Genomic DNA, 24,363 nt, shown 5'->3' with positions numbered 1-24,363 from the left:
CCTATAATGTTAACAAATAGAAATATTTTCTAAAGTCGGATGGAATTTTAATTGATGGTATCTTTTTATGTTTCAACTATAAGTGGAGTTTAACCATGTCATGTCATATAGTTGTAAAAATTAATATTGTTCTTCTCAATGCTGCAACTGCTTTTTTAAAAAAATTCTATTTCTCAATAGTTTGAAGAGGCTACAGGATCAATGCCAGACCCTAGTTTGCCCCTTCCAAATCAACTTGAGATTGCTCTAAGAAAAATTAAGGAGAATATTCGAATAATCCTAGAAACACAGGCAACGTGCAAATCACTAGAAGAGGTAATTAGAAGAATTTGCATTTTGATTAGTGCATTAATTAGGTATGCTTGTGGCATTTTCTAAGTAATATTTTTAAATGAGGATGAAGCATAAAATGATGAATCTGTTGCTTATTCTGCTCTCCTTTTTTATTCTCCTATAATGTTTCTAGTAGCTGATAAAGAACAGCAAATATGGCTAATTTGAAATTACTCTCCTTTTAATCATTTGCCACTTTTGGGCATGTTCTTCAGTTGCTAGCATGAAAGGAAACAGAAAGCATTTGACTGTAGCTTTATGAACAATGTATTTCCTTCCCCTCTATGATCAAGAATTGTTTTCATCCTTGTTTATGTTTTATTTTGAAGTGCATGTTTTATATTCTAAATCAATTTTCAGTTTATTCCTTTTTGTAGATAGTTAAAGGGTTTGAAGGTAAATTAGAAATTATTTCTTAGTTTAACCTAGGTCTTAAATTTGGTTAATAGATGATTAGATCTGTCTTCTTTATTAAATTCTACAGAAAATAGTATAAACCGAGTATGTTTAGATGTCAGCTAAAATGAAAATCATATTAACTGTAAATACATTTAAAATAATTTTTTAAATTGTGCACTTTTAAACCAACTGAGGAAACTTAGGTTGTCTTCTGTAATTGTAAATTTGTTGTTTATGTGTATTGACGCTGAGTTACTAGATTTTAAATATCTGCCTTAATTCTGTTGAGGAGAACATACTTTCTTCTGTTTTGTTTTGATAAACTGCAGATTTTATAATAGTGACCCATTGACTCAGGCCACTAAAATTCCAATTTTTATACTTTGTTGACTTTATAGGTTACTCTTCTAGTGCTCTAATAGTCAGTGGACCAAAATAAAAGGAATGGTTTATTACATTTTCTTTCTAAATCTATCACCACCACACATTTCTAGTTCTAAATCTATAAGACCTAAATAAAGTACTGTAAGTAAATTTCATTTTCATCATAACAGTGAAGTTTCTAACACGTGATAATCTTACAAATAAGTAAAATATACATGTAGATAACTGCTGTCACATAGAAATACAGTCGATTAACCTTATTAAATATCATTTGGCTATTATAAGTATGATGTGAAAAATAAAATGAAACTCCTTTCCTTGCTTATAGCTAATCTGACTAAAATTCAGATGAAGCATTTTTAAAAGAAAAATGTTTTTTTTTATGATTTGATCATTGCAGAAGCTAAAAAAAAAAGAATCTGCTTTACGGTTAGCAGAGGAAAATATTCTGTCAAGAGACAAAGTAATTAATGAACTGAGGCTTCGATTGCCTGCCACTGCAGAACGAGAAAAGCTTATTGCTGAGCTAGGAAGAAAAGAGGTGGAACCAAAATCTCATCACACATTGAAACTTGCTCATCAGACCATTGCAAACATGCAAGCAAGGTTAAATCAAAAGGAAGAAGTGTTAAAGAAGTATCAACATCTTCTAGAAAAAGCCAGAGAGGTATTTTATTATATTATGTTATGCTCTTTTATTTATTATGATGTTTTTTTAGACAAATGCCAAATACTGTTCTGCCCTGAAGTGGTATTTCATTTCTTGTTTTCAAATGATTCTATTCAGGTATTGTTGCTTTCACGTGATTGGATTACAGATCTGTCAGTAAAACTGGCAGTTGTGTTATGGACCGACTAAATTGCTAATGGCTTTCATGGTGAAACTGTGTGATTTTGAAAAATATCATTTGAGTTAGTAGGTAAAGACTGAAACAGTAAGTTAGAATGAAATCTGTCACACAGGTATCAGTGGAAATCAAATTTTCTAGAACTTGGAGGGGAAAAAAAATCTGACATTTAAAAATTTGCTAGAAACAAGTTAAAAGCTGATGGATACATATTATTCTAATATTAAGAATAAATTATGCTCTAAGGCTGGGCTTGTCAGTTCGAACATGACAAGGTTGGGGAAATGTATGCAGGTATAAATATATACATGCAGATGTTGTTCCTTCCCTATCTCATAGGGATTTTAGAAGGTAAAGATAAGAAAATATTTAAGACCTTTAGAATGTGAATATATTTGAATCATAATGTAAGATATAGTTTTGATTTCTTGTAAAACAGGAGCAAAGAGAAATTGTTAAGAAACATGAAGAGGAACTTCATATTCTTCATCATAAATTAGAACTACAGGCTGATAGTTCACTCAGTAAATTCAAAGAAACAACTTGGGTAAGATTCTAAGAACTTTGTTCTATTCTTTATTGATTTTTGAGACCATGCAATTGAAAATTTAGCTCTCCTTTTTTTTTTTTGGACTAGAAGCCATCCTACCTTTTTTTTTTTTTTTGCCAGAATAATCTTCTGAAGACACAGCTCTAATCATTTTTTTCCCTAGACCGACATTTGTTAGTAGCTTACTGCTGCCTACAAAATCATGTTTCTTAGCCACGTACTCAAAGCCTTCCATGATCTGACCTCAGTTGTTCTTTTCAAATCTGCACATTAAGTTTACCTGTGTCTAACTGCTTTCCATGTTCTGAATTCAGTTCATTCTTGCCTCTTTTGATCATTGTATTCTATATGCACGAAATGACCTTAAGCAAACCTTAGCTTCCTCAAGGCTTAACTCATTAATTAAATCAACATTTATTTATTGATCCTCCACTACATGTAGGCACTTTGCCAGATACTGGGAATACAAAGAATAAGATCTATATTTCCTATCTTCTTTAAGCCTTCATTACCTATTAAATCATTACATTTTAGACTTGATATTATATTTTGATCATTTAAGGAACCAAGTTAAAATTATGGAGTAAGTATGGCATTGCATTGTACCTGCTCATGGCTAATATAACCAACCATATTTCATAGGATTTAATAAAACAGTCTCCTACTCCAGTTCCTACCAACAAGCATTTTATTCGTTTGGCTGAGATGGAACAGAGAGTAGCAGAACAAGATGACTCTCTCTCCTCACTTGTGATCAAACTAAAAAAAGTATCTCAGGATTTAGAGAGACAAAAAGAAGTCACTGAATTAAAAGTCAAAGAGTTTGAAAATATCAAATTACGGTAAGTCTTAGAAATATAGATATTGGCAAATGGGAATAATGATATAATAAAGATAAATGTAAGCATTTGTTATGTCATGCACTGTTCTAAAAATGTTGAATATATTATCTCATTTTATATGCAGTACTACTTGTGACATAGGATATTCACTCCATTTTGCAGTTAGGAAACTAGGCTATAGGAAGCCTCAGTAACATGCCTAGGAGAAGACGGGAAAGCCACGATTTGAATCTAGTCAGTCTGACTCAAGAGCCAACTCAGATTCTTGTATAGAATCTCATCTTTAACCTTTTTAAATTTCCATTTTATTATCTAAAAAGTGAAATGACAGTACTCACCCTGGCTCTTTCAAGGTGGTTATATAAAGGCCAAATGATGATGTATGTCGAAGTAATTTGAAAATTGTAAAGTAACATATAAATATAAAACTTTTATTTACATACCTATAACAGTTTCTGGCATACATTAAAGGCTCAAATATTTGTTGAATGAAAAATTAACCTATCTTTTTTATTAACCACAGTGACAGTAGAGGGCTCACAGCATTCTCTATATTAGAGATTCTAAACATTGTTCAACCATTTATCAGAATGTGTATTTTAAAACTAAAATAGGTTTATATTTAGGTATTTTGTAATCATTGTAGAACTTTCTGAGGCTCAGTTTCTTATCTGAAAAAAATAAGAAAGTTAACTACTTGACTTATAATTCCATTCCATCTCTGAAACCCTTATTAGAACCTTTGATTCTTTTTTCATTTATCCAAGATGCTTCTGACAAAACTAACACTATTTGTGCTTAAGAAGCTGCTACTTTAAATAAGTTATTCTCTAAGAGAAAAGAGAATTAGCAATAGCATATGGTATATTTTCAATCTAATTTTCCCCATTCTGTTAAATTTTATACATGAGATGCTATTTTTGATATAGTAAGTTTCTGTCATTTTAGAGCATAAAATTTCTTGCATTTCTGAATCTAATTCCTGGATGTAGAAAATAATCATTTTTTTGACATTACCTTGTATATATAATTTTTTGCCACATGAAATACTTGAAGTTGTTGTTTTGTACCTTACCATGTCATTTTAGCCTAAAATTATACTTCTATTCTCTGTGTGCACATTGGCATACATATTTTAATGCATCTTAAGAAATTATAGTTCTTTGTCATTTTTTTAGTGAAACCTTGTAGTTTTACAATTTGATGATTATTTAAAGTGACTTAAGTTTTTGCTATAAGCAACAAGTCTCAGAGTGTTTAATACCTGTTCGTGGTTTAACAGACCTTCCTCTCACTGATCAAAGTTGAATCATTTGAATCTCCATATTGGTGACCTTATTACTACAGTGTCTATATAAGCACAGTCAACTGGATATAATTCAGTTTATAAGGCTAATTAATAGTGAATGAGCAGTAGGATCAGTTGAATTAACTAAGTCTTTTGATAGTATCTACTTCTATATAGAATACAGCTATAGATAGAGTTATAGATACAATACTAGTGACTTTAGAACCGTAATACATGTGATTTCTGTGAAGGTTAATATTTTGTCTTGGTAACATGTCATTATAGGGCAGTGGTTCTCAAGCGGAAGTAATTTTGCTCTCCTCTCCCCCCTCCAGGGACATTTGTTATTGTCTGTAGAGATTTTTGATGAACAACTAGGAGGTACTTCTGGCATCTGGTTGGTAGAAGCAAGGAATGCTGCTAAATATGTTTTAAAATGCATAGGACAGTAACCCCCACCCCAGTGAAGAATTATCCAGTCAAAAATGTCAATAGTGCCATGGTTGAGAAATCCCTGATACAAAGGAAGCAGTCACATCTCGCAGGAACCATAATATTTAAAGTGTTATTTTGTTCATTATATTATTTCATCTAGAGCCACAAATTACTTGATGCAATTGCTGCAAAAAATAGTAGAAACTGGAAGAAAAAACTCTATTTTATGTTAAGTTTAAGAGTAGTTAAGTAGAATAAAGAATTGTTCATCTTTTGGATTTGGATCAAATCTTAGATTTTAAGGTTGCTGAGGACCAAACGTTTGTTCTTTGTAAAATTTGTGTCAATCAAATTGTTAATTGCAACAATTGCTCTATTAAGTACATATGTTTGCTTTATATTAGGCTCCAAGAAAATCATGCAGATGAAGTGAAACAAATAAAAGCACAAGTAGAGGATTTGAGGTGTCTTCTGGCCCAGTCACAAAAGGAGTCGCAGAGTTTAAAATCTGAACTTCAGGCTCAAAAAGAAGCAAATTCAAGAGCTCCAACAACTACAATGAGGAATTTAGTAGAAAGGCTGAAGAGCCAATTAGCCTTGAAAGAGAAGCAACAAAAAGTAAGTAACAACAGAAAATTATCAATATTTAAGAAAAACGTGGTAGATTGCTTTTACAGAAGATTTGTAGAAGATGATAGTATGTATCTCTCTCGTAATAAAAAGTATAAGCCTTATCTTGAGCAGGGTTGGGTCTTTATAATTCTTTTAAATAGCTTTATAGATTGGTGTTGTTTTTAAGTTCAGATATAGTCTAATTTATCTTTTTATGTTTTCAACCTGATTTGTGGGTTAGCTGTAGGAAATAAAGGGAAATCTTCATTACATTATTTATTTTCTCTCCTTTCCTATTAGGATTGTATGTTACTGAGGCTATTTTGAACAATTTGAATAATTGAAAAATTTTAAGTAACTTTGAGGATTAATAGGGAGTTAGGATAAGAGGAGGAAAGATTAAAGAAAGAGATTGCAGAGATAGTGTTATGAAAGGAGTTGATCAGTGGATTAACAGATTTATTAGTTTTTTTATTTATCTCAGATTTTTATATACTTAACTGTTTTAGAAGGTGCTGCTGTTTTTCTATGCTAGCTCATGAAATTTATTGGCAAATTTTAAATCTTCTAATCTTGTAACTTTCCTTGTCTACTTAAATTCAATTAATTTCACATGGAAGTATGTACTAAGTGAGTAATTTAAATAAATATTTCAACTTGGAAGATTGAAAACAAAACATGCCTGGATTTTGTAGTACAGATTGCTTGATTTGATGCTGGTTTCTCACCATTATTATTATCAAGATTTTGAATTCTCACACTCAGTTTGGAGAGAATTGAGTTCACTTACTACAGGAAATTCATTTGAAAAAGTTGGGTTGTTAGTTTGTGAATTCTGTTTGATTAAACGCATGGTATTTTAGGAAAACAGTTTAAAGTAATAAAGTTTATGTATATTTTGTATTGCTTATATAAAATACCAATTTTTCAAAAAAATTATGTATGTTGTAACTTTTAGGCCCTTAGTCGGGCACTTTTGGAACTTCGGGCAGAAATGACAGCAGCAGCTGAAGAACGTATTATTTCCACGACTTCTCAGAAAGAGGCAAATCTCAATGTTCAACAGATTGTTGATCGACATACTAAAGAGCTAAAGGTGAGTATCAACATGTGCATTAATATAACAGAATTCCTGCTAATTCCCATTGGAAGAGAATCCACTTGGATATATAGTAATTTTAATAATGAATAGGGAATTTATTCTAATGAATTATTGGTGGATATACACATGTCCACACAGTTGGCTTTATTTTTAATAAATTTATTTATTTATTTTTGGCTGCTTGGGTTTTTGTTGCTGCGCGCAGGCTTTCTCTAGTTGCAGTGAGCGGGGGCCACTCTTCGTTGCAGTGCGCAGACTTCTCATTGCGGTGGCTTCTCTTGTTGTGCAGCATGGACTCTAGGCGCGAGGGCTTCAGTAGTTGTGGCTCACGGGCTTAGTTGCTCTGTGGCATGTGCAATCTTCCCAGACCAGGGATTGAACCTGTTTCCCCTGCATTGGCAGGCGGATTCTTAACCACTGTGCCACCAGGGAAGTCCTACACACAGTTTTGAACACTAAGCATCTTTATTGTACTCACTGAATATCATCTTGGGGATTAGCAAAGGATAGGCCATTATAAGCTATTTCTCCTAACAGAATTAAATTTAAGAAACATTTTTCTTAGGATTTTAAATTCTATATTGATAAGTGAGATAGGTTTACAGATTCCTTTGTTTTGTTTTATTTCTTTTGCCTTTTCAGAATTTTCCGTTTAGTTTTTGCTAAGTTCATAATATGAGTTAGTTAGCTTTCCCTTTTTAGCCCCTGAAGTAGTTTATGGAAATCATGTGGTCCTTGACATTTAATCTACAGAGCTGCCTAACTTTAAAGCCTTTTTTTGAAGTTATTTATTATTTTTTGACAATGTATTTTATTATTTTCTTACCCAATTGTTAAGTTTGGTACTGTATAAAATTTTTTCTCCAAAACATATACATTTAATGATGATTTTCAAATTTCTTTACATAAAGTTTCATATAGTATATTTTGAGTAAAATGAAAAATCTACTTTGTATATGTTTTATTTTGTTTGTAATTTTTATTTGCTCTTGGTTTATTTGTATATACCCTTCGTCACCATTAAACCGTATACCCTTCATTGCCATTAAACCATGTAAGGACTGGATTTTAGTCAGATTTTTAAAATCTCTTGTGCCTATCAAGATTATTAGCATAGTTGACAGTAAAAATCCATTCAGTAATAAATTTATAAATAGGTATAGCCCTTTGATGATGTCTTCTTCAATACCTTTCTCTTTGCCTGAAATTTCTTCTCTGAATTCTTTACATTCTTCCAGTCATTTTTCTTGAAGGCTTTTTTGACTCTCCAGGAGAGTTTGTTTTTCTTGTAACTGCACTATAATACTACTAGTTTCCTATTAGTGCTATTGGTAATCCCTTTTGGCCTGTAATAATTTATTCAACAAAACATATAATAAGTACCAGTATTCCCATCAATGTTACTATATGGGACAGCTAAGAACTCCTTTCTAGTGACTTATATATACTGTCTAGTATTGTGAGCTACCCTTTTATGTCTTGTCTTTACAAAGTAGATTAGAAACTACTTAGAGTAAGAGATTTTGTTTTATATTACTCCTATGCTTCAGTGTTCAAAAAAGAAATTGCTGTGTACGTTGATATGTACTTGTTTTTCTAATAAATTAATTCAGCCATAATGAAACATTTGCTTATTTGATAAAATTTTGGTTCTAGGTGTTTGTTAAAGATGAATTACTTTAGACTGCTTCTTCATGTTTTGTTTTTTTTTCCCCCTCAAAGTAGACTTGGTTCATTTGAAATGAAGCAAGAAAAATTTATGTAGTTTGTGGTGTTTTTTTTGCATGTATGTGCTTAAAAATTTAGACTGAAACTTTCTTCTTAGTAAGTACTAATGGTGTACTTTCTCTATTATTGTTGTTTTTATCATTGATACTTGCTGAAGATTCATGAATTAAACCTTTCTTTACCTTGTATTAGTCACAAGTTGAAGATTTATGCGAAAAAAATTTAAAACTTAAAGAAGCTCTTAAAACAAGTAAAAACAGAGAGAACTCACTAACTGATAATTTGAATGACTTAACCAGTGAACTACAAAAAAACCAAAAAGCCTATAATAAAATGCTTAGAGAGAAAGATGGAATTGATCAAGAGAATGATGAACTGAAAAGGCAAATTAAAAGATTAACCAGTGGATTACAGGTAATTTTATATTTAATTGTGATAATGTTTTGATTTATAAAGTACAGTTAGGCTAAAACTAGCTTTCAATCACTTTGATTAATGTAGTTGCTAATTCTCTCAGTGACCTTTACTGTATTTGTAGTTTTAGGGTAGCATATCTTATTAAAATACAGAAGTAGCTACCATGTTATTCTTAAATATCAATAGTGTCATTTAGAAAGCATGGTTAGCTGTAGTCTCAGAAAGTTTCTACAACTGGAGTATTTATTATGTATTTTGTTTGATGCCTTTTTATTTGTAAAATGTAAAAATACATCTTATTTTTCAGGGCAAAGCTCTGATAGATAACAAACAAAGTTTAATTGAAGAACTCCAAAAGAAAATTAAAAAGCTAGAAAGCCAACTGGATAAAAAGGTGGATGAGGTAGAAATAAAACCTATGAAAGAAAAGGTACGTGAAGAAATGTACTGATATGTTTAAGGTAGTGATAGACTTAGTTAAATATGTAATTGAAGAAGAGATAATTCATTGATCTGAGGACCTGATACATATACCATAAATGGTACTGGATAACATAGAGAAGTTTAAGACAAGTTTCTGTCCTTTAGGAATTTACAGGTCTACTTGAAGAGACACCAATAATGTAACTCTTATTCAGAAATTACTATATCATCTTCCTGACGTTACAGTACATCCCAAATCCCTTCATACCATACATATCCAGCTGTATTTATCACTTTTCTCAATGTAATTGTTTATATAGACCTTTGGGAAAGAAAGCTGGGCATTTTTATTCTGCTATCTTGACCCAAATGTGTCCTTTTTAATCCTTCAATTGACTAGACTATTATTTCAGGGTAAACAAAGTGACTTGGAGTATATTCAATATTTGCAGTAATAATCAATAACCAACCCACTCATAAATTGATTCTGTAATGTGAGAAAAATAGCTTAAAATTTTCTTACAAGTTAACTAGTAAACTATTTTGTAATAAAAATTACTGATAGACATAACCCAAGGAAAAACTAAAACTGGCTAAAATCCACATAATTAAATATGTTGTAAATAATAAACTGGAGACTTAAGATATAAGTAGCATTGAAAATATCAAAAGTGACCTTGGAAATATTGGTGTTAGTAGTAATGTTTGTCCCTGAAGAAAATCTCAGGGGAGGAGCCATAGTTAGGAAGAGTTTTTATTGTAACATTTATCCAGAAGATATTCATATCTATAAGATAGTTTCAATAACATGAAAGAAAATTAAGTATCTTTAATGACACTGAATAGAAAATAGGTAATGGGATTAAAATGTTTTAGCAGGGTGTATTCTAGAAAAACATTTTCCTTGTTTGAGGGGCTTCCCTGGTTGCGCAGTGGTTAAAGAATCCGCCTGCCAATGCAGGAGACATGGGTTCGAGCCCTGGTCCGGGAAGATCCCACATGCCACGGAGCAACTAAGCCTGTGCGCCACAACTACTGAGCCTGTGCTCTAGAGCCTGTGTGCCACAACTACTGAAACCTGTACACCTAGAGCCCGTGCTCTGCAACAAGAGAAGCCACCGCAATGAGAAGCCCACACATTGCAATGAAGAGTAGCCCCCGCTCACCACAACTAGAGAAAGCCCGCGCACAGCAACGAAGACCCAATGCAGCCAAAAATAAATAAATTAATTTAAAAATTAATTAATTAATTTTAAAAAGAAACAATGTTTGAGGCCTATCTGTATAAGATAACTAAACCCACCCCCAGTCCTTGCATTCCTGTGTTTCTTACGCTTCTCTGCTTGTCTCTGTAGCATTCATTACTATCTGACATACCAGAAATTTACTTATCCATGTGTTCATCTTTTGGACTGTTAACTTTGATGGCAGGAACTTTGTCGGTTTTGTTTATTTTTGTATCCTCAGCCACAGGAACAGTCCCTGTCACGTAGTAGATGTTCAGTATTCGTTGGATGAATGAAAATTTTAAAATGCAATAACATTATCCTGAAATTTATGATAAGCTATTGGTACAGAAAATACAAAAAGAGAACTTGTCGTCCTCTCTTCTCCTCTTTTCTCGCCCAGTCTAGATCAGACCCTTGGTGACATTTGCCTTTGTTGTTTTTCTGTTTATTTTTAAATTACTTCAGTCTTGTTTCCCTACTTCACTCCTACTTCAGAGAATAATATCAGATGGGATAGAACTGCCCAATCTCTACAGAATACACCATGCTGCAGAATTGTTTACATATACCTTTTGCCCTCAACTAATACTTACATTTCTGGAAATACACAAAATTCCTTGTATGTATTTTAGAAAAAAAAGTTAATAACTATCAAACACTTACTGAAGTTGTATACATTTTTTAAAGGATACATGTTAGCTGAACTAGATAAATAAGATAAAAAATTGGCCAGTATGGGAGAAGATCGTTTTGATAGGGCTACTTATCTTAGTTGGGTATTTGACTTTAAACTTTGACTTTTAATCCTTTCAGCCCCAACATTCTCTTTTATAGTAAATACAGTGTTTCATAATGTCCCCTTTACTATTCCAAATGAAATTTTTAGTTAATACAAGCTACCTACGTGCATAATTCAAAATTTCACCGTAAATGCCCTAAATGAAATATGAAGGAGAAACATAAAAGGAAAATAATTTATAAAAATAATAAACATATTAATATATTTTTCATAATTCCCAATGTAAATGCTTCATAGAAAACATAATGAAGTAGTCATGTGCTTCCACCTTTAGGAAACATTGATGTGAATTCAGAGCTACAAATGCAGACTAATACAAATGTGGTCTGTTGGCTCCCCACGTCACAAAGGCATTGCCATTTGTTAATTTGATTTCCAAAATGGTAAACAGTTGTTTCTGTAGTTCTCAGCAAAATGACGTCTGTAGTCTTTACTTTTATAAGGCTGCTGTATTTCTAGAAAATTCAGGACATAGTAAAACCATTAAAAAATTGCTTGGTGGAAAGGACATAAATTCTTAGCTCAGACAATTGTGAACAGAATTTTTAACTATATGAATGTTCAGTAGGACACTTGATATTTCTTCAGTACATGGGACTGTTCTGCATTACATAGACTTTCCTTGGACACCTTATCTCAATTATAACAAAGCACAACACCTAGCCCTGAAGTGTCCTAGTTCCTTCCCCTTTTATTTAGAGCACTTATCACCAGCTAACATACTTCAAAAATTTTTTTTCTTGTTTTTTGTCTATATTTTGCTCCCTTCCCCTAATCCAGCCAACCAACCAACCAACATAAACTAGACTGTAATACCCATGAAGATAAGCCTTTTTTGTCTGGTTTATTCATTGTTTCTATTCCTAGTACTTAGAGTAGTACCTGGTGCATGATTCACACTAAGTAAATATCTGTTGAATAAGAGAAATAATGTGCATTGAAGATTTGAAGGAGTTGTGATACTAGGAGATTGCTATGGGCTGACAAGATCGGGTTGGTCATTTATACATATACATTCTTTGTTGGAAGTTTACTTTAGTCATCATCCATTTGTATTAGACTCCTTTAGGAGTGTTGGCATTAGTCCAGTATAGAATACAGAATCTTAGTCTGAAGGGCATTTTTGCTTACAGCTTGGCAGGCCTAAAGATTCTAGAAGTGACATAGCAAAATGAACCTGTTTACATATTCTTCAGGAAGTATTGGTTTACCATTGTTCTAGTAAATTGTAATTGATCAGTCTAAAAAACAATATTGGTAATTTTCTTCCTCCTTTGTTATTATTTACAGAGTGCCAGAGAAGAAGTAATTAGGTGGGAAGAAGGTAAAAAATGGCAAACCAAAATGGAGGGAATTCGAAACAGGTTAAAAGAGAAAGAGGGGGAAGTCTGTACTCTAACAAAACAATTGAATACTTTGAAGGATCTTTTTGCCAAGTGAGTTTAAATTTAATGTAAACCTAATTAATTATGTATAGTCTTTAATTGACCTGGAAGTTATATAGTTTTTCTGTACTTGATAATATGAAAAATTTTTTAGTTTTAATTATTTATTATCTATAGTTCACTTTTTATTTTCTTTAAAATGTGTATTAAATATATTTTAACAATTTGTAAGTGTAGTTTCCTATAATTTTGAAATAAGTTAGCTCATAGCAAATACAGAATGATCCAATTTTTGTATATTGGCCTTACAATAAGGAAGCTGCAATTTAATAAATTGAACAAGCCAAACAGTGAATGGTATATTTTCATGATTCTGTATTAAATCCCACAGAGCTGATAAAGAGAAACTTACTTTGCAGAGGAAACTGAAAACAACTGGCATGACTGTTGATCATGTTATGGAAGTGCGAGCATTGGAGTCAGAAAAAGAGTTAGAAGAATTAAAAAAGAGAAATCTTGACCTAGAAAATGACATATCATATATGAGGTAAGCTAATACATGGAAATGTAGAAACTGATATAATAAATGTGTGTCATCTTAAGCTTGGGTTCTGTTGATTCTTTTCCTGTGTGAGTTGAGATATTCCTGCTTCTTTTTATGCCACATTAATATGGATTATATTCTTGAACTTTTGAATATTATATTTGTGACTCTGGATCTTGGTTAAATTGTATGGAAAAGGCAGATATATTTTTGTTTTAGCAAGTCTGGATAGGTTCAGGCCCTATGTGCTAACCTGCGTTATGTGGGCTATGGTTCCGGTATCATTTTCAAAGCTTTTACAATGTTCTTTGGCTCTGTTCTGCCTATGCAACTCCCTATTGACAGTCTGGTATGTGGGCTGTCTTCTATTCAGTTCTCAGAGTCTTTAATATTCTGATTAGGATCAGATCCATACATTCATGCTCAGGGGTGAGCCCAGAAGTTCATAAACAACTTTATAAGGTTCCTTTCTTGAGCTCCTTTCCTTCTGTGATCTCCCTGATACATTTGGTTTCTCTCGGGCTACCCTTTTTGGTACTTCGAGCCAAATCTGTTGCCCTGCTGCGCCGTGCACTTCAGCTGTTGTGCTCTTGTCTGCAGCTAAGCCAGCAGCAGGAGGGCAGAAAGGGGACGTGGCGGAGGGGGAGGGGCACTACTTTGCCTTCCCACCTTATTAATTACAGCTTTACCAATTGGAGAAGAAGATTCCTCTCCCTAAAAATTTTGGCTCCTGTGAGTTCCCATTGCAGCCTCTGCCACCACTGCCTTGGGATTGCCTGAGGGTTGGGACATGAGAGAATGCATAGAAGAGAAAAATAAGAGGGATTTTTGCACTGTCTGTGAGAATTGTTAAGCACCCTTTCTCCTTACTGGAGCTAGAACTTTAAGCCTTGCCTGGAGCGCTCTCCCTCTGTGCTGACGCTCATCTTCAGGTTTCAAGCTGTGTTGTATTCAGGTCAGGAAATACTAGAGGAAAGGAAAAGGTAAATTTACCACCCGTTTGCTGATATTTCAGTTTCTCGTGTTTTGTCCCAATCTGTAAAATATTTACTTTTCAAGGTCCTTGTGAGCTTTCAACCTACGTTCCATCTCATTTCCTTCTAAGTCATTGTTTCTTAAATTTTTCAGAATTTTCCTTGATGGAGAGAACAAAATGATTGAAACATTTTTCTTAGTTTTGACATCTATTTATAGCTACTGTCTGGTCCTAGCCTCCCTGTTTTTCTTAGTCTAAACATATATTCAGAATAAAACCGAATCCTTTTACTCTCCTTTGCAGTTTTCGCAAGGATCAAAATATTTTAGTTTTGAAACCTTCTATTAGTTTTAGATATTTAATAGCTTTTTTTTAAACATCTTTATTGGAGTATAATTGCTTTACAATGGTGTGTTAGTTTCTGCTTTACAACAAAGTGAATCAGTTATACATATACACATGTTCCCATATCTCTTCCCTCTTGCATCTCCCTCCCTCCCACCCTCCCTATCTCACCCCTCTAAGTAGTCACAATAAGCTAATGCTTTTTGTTTTCTCTTTAAGAAAACTTTACTATATTAGTCATCAAGATATTCACATATATTATCTTCTACAACCCGGTATTTGTTTTTCTCTTTCTGACTTACTTCACTCTGTATGACAGACTCTAGGTCCAACCACCTCACTACAAATAACTCAATTTCGTTAATAGCTTTTTTTCTAATATGAATCTGTGGAGGCTGAAGTAATTGGAGAAGACTTTATAAAAGAGATTGAACTTGTCTTCTCAGTTCAAATGTGAATTTCCGAATTTTATGAATCAGATCTAGATTTTAAAGGTAGAAAGGACATTCCGAGAAAACAACCCTAGCAGAGACATAGCAGCAGGAGTGAATCTTTCATGTGTGGGTAAGAGTGGATTTATTTGCCGAAGTAAGGGAAGAGTCCTGGACAATGTGCTGAACAGGTGTGCTTGTGCCAGATAGTGGAGGGCCTTGTAGGCCATGCAGGTGAGTAGTATAGACTGAAGAAATAGATTATTATCTGGCTCCACTAAGAACCTTATAAAATCCTTGACCATCTTGAGAAGCGCATGGATGTTATGAAATTATTATATAATGTTTTAAAAATAGTAGGTATTTTTATTCAGCTATTTTACACAATCCCCGAAATAGAGGCATGTTCTTTACAAATATTAATGTATTTTTTTAAAATCAGAATACCCTTTTTAACTCATAGTTTAAAGGAGGCCAGCCGTGAATCCTCTGTAGAGGATCAGTTTATAATATAGTCATGTTTTAATTTAATTTTTGTAAAGTTTTCAAGTTTTGTAGAATTTAAAAGAAATACAGTGTTAAAAATATTTTTTTCTATTTTTTAATACAATAAAACAGTAAAAAGTTGGAAGTTTGAACAGTAAAGAGTCTGTGATTGTTGTTCATAGGACCCATCAGGCTCTTCCTCGAGATTCTGTTATAGAAGATTTACGTTTACAAAATAAATACCTCCAAGAAAAACTTCATGCTTTAGAAAAACAGTTTTCAAAGGACGCATATTCTAGGCCTTCAGTAAGTGCACATCTTTTCTTTTCATTTTTTTTATTCTAAAGTTTAAAAGTGAAATCAACTTCTACCTTTATTTAGCTAAAAACAGTAGATCCTTCTCATTAATATTAATGCCATAAATCCAACTTTTATTTTTACTGGGTAGTGATGTATGTTAACTTCTGTAATCCTTTTTACATAATAATGGTAAACTTATGATTCTTATGCTTTGCATAAAATGTCATTACAAATGATTTCTGGAGATTTTTAAATGTAGTTATGAGTTTTGCTGTGACGAGAACATATAATTAGATAAAATAGGAAGGTATGTTATAACATTACGTCCATTCAAATATGTGATACATTTCTCGTTTTTCTTTATAAAGTCTCATTAATGTAGAATTATTTGTTGTATCTTATTTTAAAACATTCATGTGTATATTTTTATTATTTTTTTTCCTTTTCTTTTCCTGTTTCTTCTCTTTCGTCTGCTTCAAGCAGAATCTGTTATGTGACGCAGCTACGCTTTCTCCTCTTGCTACCAGTGTTAATAAATACAGGCATAATATTTTTCACAAAAAGAACAATTTACACAGGAACCTAAAAAACCCCATAACAGTACTCAGAATTAAAAACAGGAAAGGAATAGATGTTAGTGACAACTTATATCATCAGGTACCTAGGAATATTCTACAGTGTTACAGTAATGAAGAAAAACACAAAGCAGAAGATATTGTAGATCCTACTGAGTTAAATAAATCTGAGTCAAGACCAAATAATAAATCAAGTCCATTTAGGTCAACTAATGGTACCTTGACGGATTTTAACTCCAATTTTGAAAAGGAACCAGATCGTAAAGTTGAAAAAATTAATCAAGACTGTTGTGAAAATAATAAACAGGAATATAAAAACAAGGAAGAGAATGAGCTAGGCAAGAATGAGAAAGAAAAGGGACACATAGCTGAAGATGTGAGTCACAACAACCACATGGATCCAGAAGAATCTGCTGGGGAGGACTGTGGTTACGCCACAAGCGCTGCTGCAGTGAGGCAGTGTGCTGAGGGGGATGCACAGGCAAACTCTGAAGCTGATGTGTCTGTCCAGCCAAGAAATGAAGCGTCCCAGGTTTGAGTACATGGCAGTCCTTTATTTCTCTCTTGGCTGAGTTTTCTCTTAGCAAGTGGTATACGTATATGGTGCAAATGGAAACAAATTGTGTAGGATTTGTAAAGACTATTAATTGTTAATAAACTTCTCCTTAAACCCTAATATTTGACTAGTTCCTACAAAAACGTAGTGGTTGTACATTTCCCGATTCATTTTCGTACTCACTGTTTTACCATTGGTATTGGTATTACCATTAGTACTCACTGTTTTACCAAGTATTAGATTAGATAACAGAATAACAAAAATAAGGCACTTTAGATGAGTTCGTTTTGCCTTAGAAATTCCTACTTCAGCATGCTGTAAAATCTCACTGCAAGTAAAATTTCACTACAATGAATAATATCAGTAAAAATCTGTTATGATGCTGTGTAACATTGTAACATATATAGCAAGTTCCTTTGATGGTCTTTTTGCCTTGTATTGTAACAGATACTTTTTTTTATAATGAGAAAAGGAAGCTTACATGTATTGCCTAGGTATAGTTTTCACAATACTCCGCAGAGAATTATTTCTACTTTATGTGGGAAGCTTGGAGAATAAGTAACATTTCTAGTGATCAAGAAGATGCAGAACCAGGATTTAAATGGAGGTCTGATTCTACAGTTTATGAACTTTCTACATACACACACTACTTTTGGTCAGTTTATTCAACGGAATAAGAAGTTTGTTGCCAGTTGAAATCAAATAGCATTCATTCATTCATTCATTCCTTTCCACTTCAGATATTCCAGTCACCTAAGTCCTCATTCTCATTAAATCAGACATTTAAATTAAGAGAAAATGGATGAAAATGTCTTAATTCTTATTTCGTTTCCTTATCCAGGTACATAATGCTTTTTTTTTTCACTTGATAATAAGTAATTGAGAATTTGAGACTTCCACTCTGTGTTATCACTAACTCTCATCCACTAAGAATTTGACTTTTGGCAGTGTATACCTTTTAACAGGATTCTTCTTCTATAGAACAATTTGGAAGTCCCCCCAAAATTCATTATACAAGAATTTTATTTATTTTACTTTTATAGAAGTTTCATTAGAATTTATTTTCCAAAAATTTGGACAATCTCAACTAATACTTTTAGTTTTGTTTTCTGAGAATAGGAGGAAAAAAATGATCCACATTCACTTACACAAAGAATTGCATCCATATTTTAGTGAGGAGAACTGTTGAAAAAATTCAGCAGTTCATGTAATATCATCAGATAGAATTATTCTCTTCTGTGAATGAAATTTAGTATATTTTATATCTATCAGTTAGGGGTACTTATTATCATTTATTAAATAGCTATCATAGACTGAAGAGATGAAGTGAGGGAGACAGAAGAGCTCAGGGATAGGGAACTATAGATTTCCATGTCTGAAGAGACCTTAAAAATCATCCTGTCTAGTGCCTTCATTTGTAAGATGCAAAAACAGAGGACCTTGCAGGTGGCATGATTTGCCTAGTGTTAACCTTAATAGTAGTAGAATCAGAATGTATACTTGGGTTATCTGACAGAATAAGTAGGAACATATTGCTATAGTTTACTGACACCATGAAATATGTCTGTCTTCTTTTTCTTGCCACTATATATGTTCATATGCACACACGTTCCCTCAAACAGTTAGGAATCAGGTAGATACATGCAGTGTTTCTGCCAGTGTTGTGTTGTATGCCCTCAGGTCAGAATCAAAGGTCAGCCCAGAATTTCTTTACATTTCTGTATCCTATTTTCTAATTTCTTTACTTTTACTGCATTTTACCTAAGAAAACTTTTTCTGTTTTTCACTTTTTTTTTTAACCTAATGGTGAATATGTCAGAATGTATTTAACCTACTGCTAATTAAAAAGATTACAGAGCCATGCGTAATAAATGTATTTATAGAATATTATACTTTAATAATAATAATGTAATGTGTAATGTATAAATAATATAATAATATGATAATCATCATAATGTCTGTGGAGTTATTGAGTTGATCGTCGATCAAGCCAATAGAGAATGGAATGGGGGAGAAAAAACTAAAGCTGTTCTGAGTGCTTTCACAAAATTATCTCATATAATGCTCTTAACAAGTTTATGAGGGTAAGGGGTATTCTAACCACTTTATAGGAAAAGGTAACCAAGCACAGATTTCTCTTTCAAATAATCTATAGCTTAGAATGAGAACTGAAAATGAGCATAAATAATAACCCAAGGTGGATTCATGCCAAAAGAAATGCAAATAAAGTGTTACTGGATTTCAGAGGAGGGAGTGATTACTTTAGCTCAAGGAATGATGAATAGCTTTCTAAATGAGGAGGAATTGAGGCACTTTTTGTAGGCTTGTAGATTTGTTTGCTAGGGCCACCATAACAAAACACCACGGAGTTGATGGCTTAAACAACAGAAATGTATTCTCTCACTTCTGAAAGCCGGAAGTCCAAAATCAAGGTATCGGCAGAGTTGATTGCTTCTTTAGGCCGTGGGGGAAGGATCTGTTCCGGGCCTCTCTCCTTGGCTCATAGATGGCTAGCTTCTCCCCGTCTCTACAGTGTCTCCCTTCTGTGTATGTCTGTATGTCCACATTTCCCTTTGGTATAAGAACATCAGACCTTGTTGGATTAAGGCCCACCCTAATGACCCTGTTTTAACTTAGTTATCTCTGAAAAGGCCCTATCCTCAAATAAGGTCATTCTGAGGTACTGAGAGTTAGGACTTCACATATGAATTTGGGGCTGGGTGGGGGTTGGGGCATGAGACAATCTGTAACAGGTAACAGTACTTTATTTTTGGACTGGAAGGACCACCACAAATTCGTTTAGTCATTATGAGAGCATATATGGAGGCATTATATGTGTGGACATTATTAAATCATACTGACTTTGCTTTATATTAATTACAGCAGACTGATTACCTTTTCTCATGTGAGTTTGTTCGTTTATGGTTGTTTTCTCTAGAGCTCTCCAATTTTCTCATTCCTTTGAGGAAAAATGTTCCCTTTCAACATAGTGTTCTCTTATCCAGTGTGTCTTACATAGCTTTTATTTGTTACACCTTAAAAATATTCCTAACTTCATTTTCCTGAAGACTTCAGGAATAGAGTCGGATGATCATTATCAAAGAGAACAGGAGCTCCAGAGGGAAAACTTGAAGTTGTCATCTGAAAATATTGAATTAAAATTTCAGCTTGAACAAGCAAATAAAGATTTGCCAAGATTAAAGGTAAATTTAATATTCTTTATTGTAGTTAGGAAATCTAATGCCTTTTTCTCCCTACTTAATTGTTATGTTTACCATGTTAGCTTATGAAGAAGTCGGAAACTCATATTCATAAAATATCATGGTGGTGTTATACTTTCTATATTTGCTCATTTAACAGTTATTTGTTGAGGGCCTTTTTTTGTGTCAGGTACTCTTCTAGGTGCTGGTAAACAGCAATCAAAAAAATTCTTGCACTTGTAGAGCTTACATTCCAGTAAGGGAAGGCTCATAATAGGTAAGCAAGTCAATATGTAGTATGTCAGCTGATGTTAAAGTGCTAAGAAGAAAAAAAGCACAGTTAGTGTGAAGGGTGCGTGTGTGTGTATGTGTGTTGCATAGGGGTATAGCTGACCTTTGAACTGCGAGGGTCCACTTATATGGGGATATTTTTCAGTAGTAAATACTACTGTACTACCTGATCCGTGGTTGGTTGAACCCACGGATGCAAAGGAACTGCAGATATAGAGGACCAACTATAAGTTATACCTCCACATTGTTCAAGGGTCAACTGAATATGGGATTGCTCTTTAAAATAGGGTAGTAAGGGGAGGCTTCCTTAATGAAGTGATATTTTAGCAGAGAGCTAGGAGACAGGTAAGGACGTAGGTCATACAGATACTAGAAAAAGAGTTCCAGGCAACAGAAATAGCAAGTTCAAATGTCATGTGTGTGGCAAGATGATGGTTGGTGTATTTAATTATCAGTTGTCACACTTTAAAATATTAGGATAGCTCTAAAAATATAAAGTCTTTAAAATATTTTAGGATAATTGTCTCTTTTAGAAATTTTACTTTATTTTGATGTTTATAATAAGTTTATTTTTGGTTTTCCAAATCTTATCCTATTTAAGGGAGTCCTTTGCTCTTGACTGACTGACTGTTTCATTTGTGTTTTTTAACTTAGAATATCAGCAATCTGTTAATTCCACAGGTAATGGTATAATTAAGCTATATCCTGCTTCTCATTCTGATTTTTACACTTAGAACCAGTGTCAGAAGATCAGTTGTCTCTTTCTCTGTACTGTAATCTATGGGAGAGTTGAAATCAGGAGTTCTAAACTCAAATTTATATTGTATACTAAGGCAGTAATGCAGGAAATATTTCTTGAAATTCATATACAAAATGCTGTTGTATTAATTCAGCATATGTCATGGTTCAAAATCCTCCTCATTGGTATAAAGACCCACTTGTTTAATTCAGCTATACAGTTGAAGAGACTGATAGTTCAGATGAATTGTTTGCCTTTCCTTTTCAATGGCTATAGCTATGTTAAATTGTTACATGTTTTCTTTAACCTTCTAGAATCAAGTAAGAGATTTGAAGGAAATGTGTGAATTTCTTAAGAAAGAAAAAGCAGAAGTAGAGAGGAAACTTGGCCATGTTAGAGGGGTGAGTATGTGAGAGTATGCCATGTTTGTTTTGGCTTCAGAAGTGATAAGCTGGAAATGAAAAAAAAAGTTTGGATATGTCATAACAGTATTGATATGCCTTTACTAGTGCCTCTAGTTTCAGTTTTATTCTGCTGCATCTATAATGTAAAACATCATTAAGCTTTCTCTCTGTTTCAAGTTAATGTATTTTATCATCTGTCTCATCTTACATGCTTTTCATTCCACTTGGACTCTATACCATCTCTTTTTTCTTTGCATATCCCTCTACACCTTGAAAACATTTAACTTCCAGGAATCTTCCATCTGTTCACTGAGGTAACTACTAACTGCTCCTTGGTCTGATTCTAACATTTTATAATTATTTTTTATGATATCCATGGCAGCTTCCTAGTTATAATGCTACTATACTAATGTTCTTTCCAGTATACCAGGGTTTAAGCTGTTACTTATTAGTTGCATGACTTTAGGAATATCAAATTCTCTGAATCTTGATTTTCTTGTATGCAAAGTAAGGATAATTCCTCTTTCACAGGGTTATTATAACGAGTTGAAGTCGTACAAGCCTTGGCTTCAAATGTTAGGAATCAACAATGAGTTTAATAATAAACCTCTTATATTCTTGGTACTTTATGTTATACTCTCTAAAATATTTGATTAAATAAAAAGTTAACATTTTTTCCTAGTCTGGTAGAAGTGGAAAGACAATCCCAGAACTAGAAAAAACCATTGGTTTAATGAAAAAAGTAGTCGAAAAAGTCCAAAGGGAAAATGAACAGCTGAAAAAAGCATCAGGAATATTAACCAGTGAAAAAATGGCTAATATTGAAATGGAAAACGAAAAATTGAAGGTAATATTTTTAATGTGGTCATTTGTACAGAATGTTTTACTGATATAATTTTTATTAATTTTTAAGGACAATTTAATATATAGTGTATAAAGTGGCTTTAATGGATGCAGTAGATATTTTACACATACAGAAAAAAAAATGTTGGAGACAAGGCTAAGAGTAGTTAAGAGTAGCACCACTTGGTCATCTTATTATTTCCAGACCATTGCTTCTCACTTTGGCAGCATAAAATAATTAACTGTATCTATTTTCAAAAATACAGCTGCCTAAGCCCCCAATCTTGAGATTGATCAGATTATTTTGGGATTGGTCCTACCATTGGCATTGTGATTCTTTTTTAAAGTCATCAGCTCATTCTAAGCCAAGACTGGGAACCTCTGCTCTAGATGACCTGTATTAAAGGGAAGAATTTATTCTAATTATATCAAATATGGTCTCTAAAACCACGTTAAACTAAGTTTTTATGAGTTTACAAGATCGTTTATTTCCTTGTTTTGATAATGTAGAGTTTTTTTAATTACTAGGCTGAATTAGAAAAACTCAAAGTTCATCTTGGACGTCAGTTGAGCATGCACTATGAATCCAAGACCAAAGGCACAGAGAAAATTGTTGCTGAAAATGAAAGGCTCCGTAAAGAACTTAAAAAAGTATGGCTTTCATTATTGACTATACTTATTTTTATGTTGATTAACTGCTACATTTTGGGAAAATGGAATGAAAAACTTGATTAGAGTATCTACTCAGTGTAGGTATTAAGAGATTTAGGAATTGTGTTGTTTTTTGTTTTGTTTTATTTTTATTTACTTATTTATTTTTTAATTGGGGTATAGTTGCTTTACAATGTCGTGTTAATTTCTGCTGTACAGCGAAGTGAAGCAGCTATATGTGTACATATATCCCCTCTTTTTTGGATTTCCTTCCCATTTAGGTCACCACAGAGCACTGAGTAGAGTTCCCTGTGCTATACAGAAGGTTCTCATTAGTTATCTATTTTATACATATTAGTGTATACATGTCAATCCCAATCTCCCAGTTCATCCAGGAATTGTGTTTTTATGCCCACCCACTATGAGGAACATTGAAAATAAAAAATTAATAAATTCACAGGCAGTATAATGTAGAAGCCACATAGCCAGGATTCAAATCCTAGCTTTATTACTTCTTTTTTTTTTAAACAAATTTACTTATTTTTACTTATTTATTATTTTTGGCTGTGTTCAGTCTTTGTTGCTGTGCACGGGCTTTCTCTAGTTGCAGCGAGCGGGGGCTATTCTTCATTGTGGTGTGTGGGCTTCTCATTGCGGTGGCTTCTCTTGTTGCAGAGCACAGGCTCTAGAGTGCGTGGGCTTCAGTAGATGTGGCGTGTGGGCTCAGTAGTTGTGGCTCGTGGGCTCTAGAGCGCAGGCTCAGTAGTTGTGGCTCACGGGCTTAGTTGCTCCGCGGCATGTGGGATCTTCCCGGACCAGGGCTTGAACCCATGTCTCCTGCATTGGCAGGCGGATTCTTAATCACTGCGCAACCAGGGAAGCCCGCTTTATTACTTCTTAACTGTGGGAACTAGGGGAATCTACTATTCCCTCTCCTCTCAATTTCCTCATCTATAAAACTGGGAATGTTGTGTATATCTATTTCACAGAGCTGCTGCAGGGTTTAAATGAGTTAATATTTATGCACATGTCTTAGAATAATGCTTGATGTGCAATAAAGAGTATATGAAACTATTTTGTTAAACAGTAAGATTCCTTTCTATTTAAGTGGCAAAATATATTCCTTGCCCCAGACAAATAGGTGTAATTTATATGGATGATCCACTGAATAAATTGCAATAAATATTTTTAAACTAGTTACAGTGGTATGTGAATGTATTGTGAGGCCAGAGTGATACTGTGCTGTGA

General features: G+C 33.3%; 1 protein-coding gene across 1 annotated transcript in view; it reads left to right on the top strand.

Annotated features, from left to right (window-relative positions):
- The window catches only part of CEP290 (centrosomal protein 290), a 114,531-nt gene that overhangs the window by 79,668 nt on the left and 10,500 nt on the right, over positions 1 to 24,363 (top strand). Inside the window, exons 33-47 of the mRNA XM_024127396.3 lie at positions 181 to 315; positions 1,517 to 1,783; positions 2,404 to 2,511; positions 3,157 to 3,356; positions 5,484 to 5,697; positions 6,650 to 6,787; positions 8,714 to 8,935; positions 9,246 to 9,368; positions 12,680 to 12,825; positions 13,166 to 13,321; positions 15,739 to 15,862; positions 20,056 to 20,190; positions 21,532 to 21,618; positions 22,304 to 22,468; positions 22,993 to 23,115. Of these exons, the coding sequence (XP_023983164.1) occupies positions 181 to 315; positions 1,517 to 1,783; positions 2,404 to 2,511; positions 3,157 to 3,356; positions 5,484 to 5,697; positions 6,650 to 6,787; positions 8,714 to 8,935; positions 9,246 to 9,368; positions 12,680 to 12,825; positions 13,166 to 13,321; positions 15,739 to 15,862; positions 20,056 to 20,190; positions 21,532 to 21,618; positions 22,304 to 22,468; positions 22,993 to 23,115 (2,343 nt within the window). The remainder of the gene's footprint in view (positions 1 to 180; positions 316 to 1,516; positions 1,784 to 2,403; positions 2,512 to 3,156; positions 3,357 to 5,483; positions 5,698 to 6,649; positions 6,788 to 8,713; positions 8,936 to 9,245; positions 9,369 to 12,679; positions 12,826 to 13,165; positions 13,322 to 15,738; positions 15,863 to 20,055; positions 20,191 to 21,531; positions 21,619 to 22,303; positions 22,469 to 22,992; positions 23,116 to 24,363) is intronic.

The sequence above is a fragment of the Physeter macrocephalus genome, chromosome 6, assembly GCF_002837175.3.
Source record: "Physeter macrocephalus isolate SW-GA chromosome 6, ASM283717v5, whole genome shotgun sequence".
In the NCBI taxonomy this organism is placed as follows: Eukaryota; Metazoa; Chordata; class Mammalia; order Artiodactyla; family Physeteridae; genus Physeter; species Physeter macrocephalus.
Note: the sequence above shows the minus strand (reverse complement) of the source record. Positions and strands in the feature narration are given on the sequence as shown.